The 10,361-nt window shown below is 35.0% G+C and overlaps 1 protein-coding gene across 4 annotated transcripts; it reads left to right on the forward strand.

The window, feature by feature from the left end:
* Positions 1 to 3,421: 3,421 nt before the first annotated feature.
* LOC104895092 (probable GTP-binding protein OBGM, mitochondrial) lies at positions 3,422 to 9,958 on the forward strand. Of its 4 annotated transcripts, none has more exons than XM_057395386.1 (7): positions 3,422 to 3,607; positions 4,844 to 5,097; positions 5,212 to 5,320; positions 5,438 to 5,520; positions 5,627 to 5,689; positions 5,814 to 8,854; positions 9,650 to 9,958. In XM_057395386.1, exons 2-6 carry the CDS (start codon positions 4,957 to 4,959, stop codon positions 7,008 to 7,010), a joined length of 1,593 nt encoding a protein of 530 aa, XP_057251369.1. In that variant the 5' UTR covers positions 3,422 to 3,607; positions 4,844 to 4,956; the 3' UTR covers positions 7,011 to 8,854; positions 9,650 to 9,958. The 4 variants fall into 4 exon arrangements, with proteins under 4 accessions (XP_057251369.1, XP_010679810.2, XP_048493791.1 ...); XM_010681508.4 differs by having other exon boundaries at positions 4,931 to 5,097; XM_010681507.4 differs by having other exon boundaries at positions 3,423 to 3,607; positions 4,927 to 5,097.
* The last annotated feature ends 403 nt before the right edge of the window (positions 9,959 to 10,361 follow it).

Below are 10,361 nucleotides of genomic sequence, written 5' to 3' on the forward strand. Positions count from 1 at the left end.
TAGTATTACTTTTAGAGAAGGTATTGGGTCAGACGCGTCTGACCATAAATATTTGGTCGGACGACTTTAAGTTGGTTTCAATTTTTTTCCGATTGGTCCATTATTTCTTTCAGTTGGCCCATTATATGTTTCAGTTGGTCCATTATTTGTTTCAGTTGGTCCATTATTTCTTTCAGTTGGTACACATATTGCGAAACAAAGTCCAAATGAAACAAAACAATAAGTAACTGAAACAAAACAATAACCAATTGAAACAAAAAAATAACCAACTGAAAATGAAAAATAGGAAAAGAATGAAGACTGAGATTAAGAATTTCATGAAGATCTGGTTATTCGCAATTGGTTTGGCTTGTTACTCCATATTCCATAAGCCAAATTTCTCAAAACTTCGAACCTCAATTTGTTGTGAATGGTGGAAATCTCAAGTAATTTCATGCGATCTTCCCTCTTCCCCTTCACAAGGGGGGTCTTCGTTCTTTCTCTCTCCTCTGCTTCTGCATTTGCTTTCGGCTCTTGCATGGAAGGCTGGTACTACTGCTGCCTTGGCCTTGACCCTTAAACAATTCTTTCATTCAGATTTCAAATCAAGGTGTTGGTAATTGCTACGGTGGTGTGTGGAGGTACATGTCTTGTTTTATTATTGGCTGCTATGTTTCTGTTTGCGGTGCATTTTTATCGACGAAGATTGCTATTATTATTTGATCATAATGCTATTGCTGCCAATCACTCTGTTACTGATGCTGTTATTGCTGCAAATATTCCTGATTATAATAAATGAAGATTGTGGAATTCTATTTTTTGTTCTTGGAAGCGCGGGTTTTTCATTTAATTGGGTCAACCCGTCTGATAGTAAGTATTTGGTCAGACGGTCTGACCCAATACTTTCACTTACTTTTATATATTTTACTAGTAAACAACATATCTTTATTATATAAGGGAAGGGAGGAGCAATGATATCCTCTTTTGAAATGCCTATTTTGCCTCCTTCGCTTTCTAAATTACAAAAGAAATGTTAAAATCAAAATCGACACTCAAAGAAAATTACCGAAAATTAATTTACAACACTCACTTACAAATCACTTAAAAGAAGAAACTTTACAAATCACGCATACAATTGAGAAAATCACGTTATAAAAATCACGCAAATCACTCAAATAATCAGGAAACTTTATTAAAACTTAAAGTTAATATACAAACTAAAACTAATAACCTAGAACGTCGATACATATAAAAACTTTTACAAAAATTTACTTACAAATCACTATTCTCAAGAACCATTCACAATTAATGGTGGGTCATGATAAAAAAATAGAGGTGTATTTATAGTGAAATAAGAATTTAGAAGTTAGACAAGTAAAAAAAAATAACTTTTTTATAGTGTTTCCTATACATGAGGAAACTTTTGCATATATTCGGACCTATCTTTTTCTATTATATAATAGCGATTAATTATCAACGTAAAATTTTTTATGTAAAATATCATTCAAAAATTAAAGTACAACATATCTCTATTATATAAGGGAAGGGGGAACTATGGTGTCCCGAATGAAGAGACTATGTTACCCCCTTCCCATTCTAAATTACAAATTCACTTACAAATCAAAGGGGGATTCAAACAAAAATACCAAAAATATAATTATAACAATCACTCACAAGTAAACTAAAATCATAAAATTGCATAATTTACGTTATGCAAACCACTAAAATGAGGAAACTTTACAAAAACTTAAAAATTCACTTACAAACTACAACCTATGAAAAAATTGACTTGAAATCAAAATGTCCACTTTCTTTACAATTTATGAAGTACATTATAATATTAAAAATCATAAATAAATTCAGTAAAATTTCTATTTTGTTCATAGAATTTAACTTTGAAAAGTAAAAAAAAATACAAAAATAATGGTGGGAGACTTAGGTGACAGAAACTAAACCAATCAAAATTTGCAACTAAAAACAATTATGCTTCGTATGTCTAATGTTCAAATTTTGACCTTTATGCCGAAGAAAATCGAGTTTCGGTTTCGAAAAAAAATTCAAGCACGCGTGCAAAAAGTTCTAGTATTCATCTTTGGGGGTGTAAGTGGATTGGATCGGATTGAACTTTGCAAAATCTAAATCTAGTTCAACGTTTTTTGGACTTGAGAAATTTAATCCAAATCCGTTCCAAATATTTGTTGAGTTCAGTCCAGCTTGAAATTTTTTTTTTTTTTGAATCTGAATTTAGTCCAGTCCGATTATTATAATATACTTTATCCGTTCTAAATAAATGAAACACTTACCATTTTAGGTTGTATTAAAATAAATGAAACATTACTTTATTTGGTATCCACTTTTGTGTATCTCTCTCCTCATCACATGAGTCCCTCTTTTTCTCTCTCTATCTCTCTCATTGCATATATCCCCGGCCAATACCATACGTTTCATTTGAAACAGAACGACGTAGGAAGTATTAATTTTTTTCCTATCCCTTCGTCCTCTATTAGTTTACCCCTTTCTTTTGCACAGAGTTTTAGGAGAAATAATGTTGTGGGTCATAGAAAGAAAAACTATTATTTTATATTAAAGTTAAATGTATGTGTGATGAAAAGTTTGTAGTCTCATTCCAAAAACAAAAAAAAAAAGAAAGGGGTAAAGTAATAAGGGACACCCTTAAAAGGAATACGGGTAAATTAATAGAGGAAGGAGGAAGTAATTAGGTTCACAATGTTTCCCATGACTGAATCATTGAAATTTGAAAATTTGGACCCGTTACATTAATTTCATAAAGTAATTTTCATATATGAAATTAAATTCTTATAAAATGCAGAATACAAAAGGAGCCAAAAGATTAAGGTAACTTTTGTCTTTTCAGTTCTCACTCTGGACTTTTGGAGGGGAAGTGAAAATTCTAGCGCCACGTAAGAGAATTTAGAGTGGGAACCTTAAAAAGTCCAAACCTCAACAATTAAAGATTATTTCAAAACATACATTATATATATATTATGTTCAAATAATTTTTTGACTGGATTGGCCTTATCGGACTCCAGATAAGTGAGCCCAAATCTAGTACAAAAATATTTGGACTTAAAAATTTGAATACGAGTATAGTCCGACAAGTTCAAGTGGACTGAATTGGAATAAGGACTTTTAACAATACACTTGTAAGTTATACCCCTAATCATTTTTTATATATTAAAAACTTTATATATTTTCCTAAAAAAACTTAATTAACTTCCCTTTAAAAAACGTAATCATTTTTTCTTTGTGTTTATTTATGTTCTTCTTATTTTGACTTTCGCTTTTGAAAATGCACATCTTTGACCTTAATCGAACAAGACCACATATGATTATATTTTTTTTATCGTATATTGAAAAATTTAGAAAATTCTCTGTAATTATAAATAGTGTCGAGATTCTAAATACTAAATAGGACCAACAAAAACAAAAATAAGCAGGAGTAGTAGCGTAGTACATAATTCGCAATTTCGCATTGTGTGAATGTTATGGTCCCTCATCCCCCGCGCGCTCTCTCTCTCCCGACCACATCACTTGTCGCCGGCAACGAAGAAATTTTCACCACGACGCAAAACGCAAGGAATCCGACGTTCTCCCTGCCCATCTTTAAGTCAGTGAACACTTTCTCTAATCTTCACTTCCTCCCTTTCCCCTCATCTGAATTTCTGTACGTTTTTTGTAGATTCTCTATCTTCTTTTTTTCCCATGCAGTTGTTGTTGTAATGTTTGTATTTTCTAGGAGTTCTATATATTGACGAGTTGGATTTTGGGTTTCATTTTACTTGTTCTATTTTTCTTGTTCACATTGGTTATGTTAATGTATGCATACCACCTGTTCGATGAAATGCCTCTTTCTTTTTAGTTATGGCATTAGGGTTCCATAATCGATTTGCATAGACTGATTTAGTTCTCTTTGTTATGGTACTTGATAGTTGATTGCATTGTTGTTGGAAATTTTAGTTTGAACAAAGAGTTTGGGTTTTAGCCCACAACTTCCCACTAAATTTAGCAATAATTGTAATTGATTAAATGAGATTTAAACAACTTATTTTTGGTAGAAAATCATTTTCTAGGAATCCTTTGCTATCAAAAGCTTTAAATTTTAGGGGTATTACAACCATATGTTGTAAGAGATACTTAAATTCTAGGGCTTAGAAGTAGCTAAATCATAATTTTAATGAACAACTTGAAATCAAGTGGTCCACAATCCACATAGGTCTCATTCTACTACATGATTCAAATGATAGAAATACTTTAATCATTTTAAAGCATAAAAATGAACTTGATTCTCAATGAGTCTCTATAAGCTCCTACAACATAATTTAGCTTCTTTTAGTTGCTCTCTTTCCTTGAGAAGTGTTGAATTTAGAAACAATACGAAACATACCTGGGTGACCCGAATAAGGAGGAGGATAGATTTGGTCCAAATTATAAGCCCAAAGGAGGTTTCATACTAAAACCAATTGGTGATAGTAGGAGTAACGCCTCTACCTTATAAAGTGTAACAATCTCTCCTCTTTCTCAAATGTGGAACACTCACAAGTGGGCTTTCAATGGGTTTCAGCAAGTGGTGCACTAGAATTCCAAAGCACGTGAAAACTTGAGCAAAGGAATAAAAATCAGATGAAAGTTGGTAATTTATACGCCATGCGATGGCAATATGATTTTAGTTTGAAGTAATGTTGTGCCGCACGGAACGTAATGGAAGTGTTGGAACTTGGAAGTGGGTTTCATACCTATCTAGTGTAGTGTGTCTGACACTAGAGTAAAGATACAGTGAAGAGTTAGGGGTAACGGCAGGGATTTAGTAACCATATTGATTTTATTAGTGATTGTCATAATGCAGGTTCTGCTTATGCTTTTTGTATCAAGTAAATGACTAAAAAAGCTCTGAATGGAGAAGATTGATATGTGGCATATTTTATGTAGTTAGTTGATTCAGGAAAAGTGAAGACAAACATGTTAGCAGCAAGGACATCATTATGCAAAGTGAAGTATCTTCACCAAGCAGAATCTGTAAGAAGAATTTTGACTTCCCCAAGGCTTCTTTTGTCACATTCTTCATATTCTAATGCTCCTGGAAAGGCTACACCTCTGCAGGTTTGTGACTTATCCCCTTAGCTATGTCATTATTTGCTCGAGTACAAAGAAAGAGGCATTCATCTTCTTCTTTGTTAGGCCTATAGTTAAAATAGGGTTACTAATTGTTTTCAGGAGAGGAGAATGATTGACCGGTTTAGGTTGCATGTTAAGGGAGGTGAAGGTGGAAGTGGAAATGGCAGCTTGCATCGTAGTCGTACTGATCGCTATGGCAAGCCTGATGGTGGGTGTTACACTAACTGGAACTCTGAATTTGTGGTGATTGTGCTTAGTGATGATCATGGGATTATTTATTTGATTTTGGTTGATAAACAGTCTTTGTTTATCCCCAACTTTACAGGTGGAAATGGTGGAAGAGGTGGTGATGTGATTCTGCAGTGCACCTCTGCAGTATGGGATTTCCGTGGTCTGCAGCATCACATTGTATGTATCTGCTATATGATGTATTTTGGGTCCTTGAACATTTTAACTAGAAAATGTTGTTAGTTTGATTGATCCACTATTGATAAATACCATTATGGGATAGTAGAATGGAGGAAGGGGAGGGCATGGAGCCTCAAAAAATAAGATCGGTAGCCGTGGAGAAGATAAGGTTACGATATCTGAGCTTTATATGTTCTTGATCTTTTTTTTTTCAGGGTCATTTCGTTTTACTAGTATCTGTATGTCTGTGTTGTGGTTGATTGATTGCTCAAGTTTTGTAGTTTGTGCTGCAGGTTTTGCAAGTACCTGTTGGTACTGTTATCCATCTAGTGGAGGGTGAAATCTCTTCAACAGTGGAAAAACTGTCTTCTGGGACTCATCCTTGGGATGTTCCAGGTACTGTGACTTCTGATCTCCTCTCACCTGAATCAGAGATGGATCTGGTGGAGAATGGTGCACATCTCTTATCTTCTTCTACTAATAATACTGCTGAGAGTTCAGCTTATATCAGGCCTGACTCTACTGTATCTTCCATTAAAACTTGTTCTCCACATGGTAAACGAACATATAGTGGGAAAGCATTTTTATCCCAGTATGATGATACAAATGATTGCGAAAGCTTATTGGCCGACGATAGTGATCTGGAAACTGATAGTAGTATGCCGGAAGAGTTTCTAGAAGATATACAATATAACATTGCTGAATTGACTGAAGAGGGGCAGCAATTAGTTGTTGCTCATGGGGGAGAAGGTGGTTTGGGCAGTGTGTCATCTGGGAGACGAAGTGTAAAGAACGTCAAAAATATAAATCATGGTTTTGAGAGGAATGATAGCCTGGAAAGGTCTGATGATGATAACCCACCTAACATAAGAATTGGTTTGCCTGGATCACAGGCTAGTCTGATATTGGAGCTCAAGAGTATTGCTGATGTGGGCCTTGTGGGAATGCCAAATGCTGGCAAAAGCACTCTTCTGGGTGCTATGTCTAGGGCTAAACCTGCTGTAGGTCATTATGCATTTACTACCTTGAGACCAAATATAGGAAAGTTAAAGTACGATGAACTTTCAATATCAGTGGCTGATATCCCAGGACTCATTAAAGGTGCTCATGAGAATCGTGGTCTTGGACATGCTTTCTTGCGACACATAGAAAGGACAAAAATCCTAGCATATGTGGTAGATCTGGCTGCTGCGCTTGATGGCCGCAACGGGATTCCACCATGGGAGCAACTCAGAGATTTGGTTTTAGAGTTGGAGCATTATCAAGAAGGTTTATCGGACCGCCCTTCTTTAGTAGTTGCAAATAAAATTGATGAGGCAGGGGCTGAATGTGTATTGGAAGAGCTACAGAGAAGGGTTTGTGGTATCCCTATCTACCCAGTTTGTGCAGTTTTGGAGGAGGGGATACCGGATCTAAAAACTGCTTTGAAATTGCTTGTCAGTGGTGGAGAGCCTGCTAGACTGAGACTAGATAATATATCGGTAGATTAGCTATCCCTTTATCGAGTCATTTAAGGCGTGGAGGGAAGAAAGGAAAAGATTGAGAATACTATGGAGTCATTTAAGGTGTGGAGAAAGAAAAGAAAAGATCGAGAATACGATGATTGGAGTCTTCATATAATCCAGTAATGTTTTCTAGATCAAGTTAGATATAGTGAAAAATGATGATTGGCTGTTCTTTTCTAAGAACTAGTGAGCTTTTTTCAAATGAATGTCAACACATCAAGCAATGCATTACTTTATTATCCTTTTTTAGAATTGTTGAATATAGAAAACAAAAACATTGTGTTGGCTCATGATTGAAGCCAATTGCCATTATGTGATTTCACTAATAGGGAGTCGTTTAGAACAAGTCATTCTTTCTATATATGATGCTTAATTCTACATAATAATCAATGTCAACTTGCAAAAATGCCAAAGAAGCATGATTCATGATGTTTTATTGCAAATTTGGTGGAATTATTCAACTTTGACTTTGATTAGCTTTTGAAACGAACATCATTCAGTATTTTTTTTTTCAAGTTTTGTCTATCTAATTTTGTAGGATAAGCTTATATAAAATTTAGTGACAGAGATAGATTTAGAGATATCTGGTTGTATACTCTATGCTAAAGAAGTTGTAGTCTGAGTCAATGGTTCAGTTTCATCCTCCTATATGGGCTTCATGACTGAAATCATCTAATTTAGACATCTTAGTGAAAAAGAAGAGGAAAAAAGGGGAATAAATTTGGATGGATTTTACGAAATCAGAAGCTTATGAATGTATGAAGTATGATCATATGCTTTACACAAGAAGAATGGGAAAAAAAAGATGGTGAATGCCCTGAATGGCTCCCCCCACCCCCAAAATTGTATACATGTAGAAGCACCCTTTAAATTGTATATAGTGCTTCATATGAGTATGGTCCTTTTTTGAAATAACTATAATTGAATTTATACTAAAAATGAACATGTTTTATACTTCATCTGTTTCATAATACTTGCAACGTTTCCCAATTTAGGAAGCTCTCTATTAATAACATTGTCATTTTCGGCAATATATTCTCTCTTTATGTCTCCTAGCACATAGATGTTCTTTTTTATCTCTCTCCTCTCCTTGGTCTTTGAGTACATCTCAACGTTGCGACTTGCGAGTATAAGAAAACGGAGGAAGTATTCATCTAGAATTATCCTTGTGATCAGTTTAAGTAAAGTGCAAATTCTTTTGGAGGAACCATGTGCATGGTGCTTCCAAAAGCATTGTGTGACGATTTCCCCATCCCCACTTTCTCACTTTTGATCTGATGGAAAAGAAAAGTCGAATTAGAACTGTGGTTAAAAATCATTGAGTTGCAAGTTGCAGAACTAAAGACGTATTCTTGTTTTAGATAAGGAATATAATGTTTGATAGTGAGTAAAAGATTCAGTTATAATAAGTGGTTCTCATTGATTTTATCTCACAAGAAGTAACATATAATACGAAAGTTAAAGTCTTTTATGTAACTTTCAGCCGGCGATGCTTATCCTCCACCACTCTTTTTATACTTGTATTACAGACCTTTGCTTTCATTGCTTGTTGCTGACTTGTTTGTGGGGTACTGTTTTGAGTTGACATGGTGAATAGCCAAGATATCAAACGTGTATGTATGAGATGCTTACTAAGTGCCTAGAAATGTTCTATATAAAGGGGTCATTGTTCATAATACTGGATCATCTCAACTACATTAAAAATCAACCTCTTCTTCAATATCCTTTCTTCCCAAGCGTTATTTGCATTCTCTGAAAAAGAAGATGGCCCCAAGGACCTGTGGATGTGGCGACAACTGCAACTGCGGTGACGACTGCAACTGCAACAGGTATATAATTATATTTCCTTCTTGATGATTGGAATTCGTAAAGCTCATGCTTCTGTTTGTAATTTATCGATCAGTATTCTTCCATTATAGATTGACTGATTCCCTGTTATACAAAAAAGGTAGGAAGAAAGCGTAAGGGTCGTTATTAGTCTAGTCTCTTTGCCATTTGAAAATATTTTATGGATTATTAAATGCGCATTATAAAGTTTTCGAGAGTTAAAAAAATTGGATTTCTCGATCCTGTTGTTATTGCCTTTCGACAAGTGAGGGAGCTCTCGAAAGGCACCTGAACGGATACTTGTGCTTTTGTATATTTGGCTTAAAATCTATGCACCCTTGACAAAATTGTTCTCCTGTATGTCTATTACCAAGAGAACCTTTGCACATGCAGGAAACTTCTACTTATAAAGGCCTCCCAGAGATGTTTGTATTACCCCTCTTCCATTACCAGCGTAATTTGACTTGTCGATCCCAACTAATGATGTTTAAATGAGTTCTTGTGCTTTGCAAATTAGAAGGTCACAGAAGACACCACAATACCCCAAACATTGGGTTGACGAGAATCGAAACCTGAGGAGCTCCCACTTGGTTAAATGAATAGGTTGCTTAGGAAGAATGAAACTTGAATAAATATGATTGCTGATAAATATTCCGGTTTTACTCCCACGTTCTCCAGCCTCTCTTATTAACCTTGCTAAAGAAAATGTGATTTAGAGTTGAAAATGGTGCTGGTCTTGCTTTAATGTGGTGTCTGAGCTTGACTGTCGGCTGTTAACTTCTTCGTTTTATCTCCAGGATGTACGCAAAGGCTGAGTGCGGCTGTGGAGATGACTGCAGCTGCGACCCATGCACCTGTGATTAAAGACGAGCATCCGTCTCTTATGTATTATGAACGATATGTGTGGTTTCTTTTCTGTCAGCTATGAGAGAGAAGAACAAAAAAGTGTCGTGTGAACTGAATAAATGGCCATAGCATCTGGAGATCTGGTGTATATCTAGATCTGTTGGTGTTTCATGGTTTATTTGATTGTCTATGTATTTTACTTCCACTGATTTCTGTATTTGAAAAATGAGCTAGAAAAAGAAAACATTCAGGTGCAATTATATTACTGTGTGTATGATTTCGCTCTGAATTATGTTGATCATGGTTCTGTGAACTTCTCCAATTACATTTCAATATATATTACTATAATTAAAGCATGTTAGCAGACAATAACTATCAATTGTCAAAAGTCTAGGTATATGGTCATTCGAAATTTCTACATACTTACAAATTCACAATAATAATGAAGTTGATGATGCCAATGCACTGTACTAATTCAATGATTTAAAGAGTCCTGGAGATGGGATGTAACAAGAGAAGGTTGAATTTGTCAATAGCCTCAGTTTATTTTTAAAGACATTGACTAGAGAGTAGAGACCAACACCAAATCTCTATGTATTATTAAACAATAGACTCATGTATTTTGTTTTGGCGTCCTTTGGCAGTAGATTCAAATGCACACAA

Source organism: Beta vulgaris, chromosome 6 (genome assembly GCF_026745355.1).
Source record: "Beta vulgaris subsp. vulgaris cultivar EL10 chromosome 6, EL10.2, whole genome shotgun sequence".
Taxonomy (NCBI): domain Eukaryota; kingdom Viridiplantae; phylum Streptophyta; class Magnoliopsida; order Caryophyllales; family Amaranthaceae; genus Beta; species Beta vulgaris.

Bases quoted from the DNA above. Each gene is read 5' to 3' on its own strand.
- LOC104895092 (XM_010681508.4), top strand. From the start codon at position 3,481: ATGTTATGGTCCCTCATCCCCCGCGCGCTCTCTCTCTCCCGACCACAT. The intron at 3,608-4,930 runs GTCAGTGAACAC...TTATGTAGTTAG, and splicing joins TTCTCCCTGCCCATCTTTAA to TTGATTCAGGAAAAGTGAAG. The intron at 5,521-5,626 runs GTATGTATCTGC...ATGGGATAGTAG, and splicing joins GTGGTCTGCAGCATCACATT to AATGGAGGAAGGGGAGGGCA.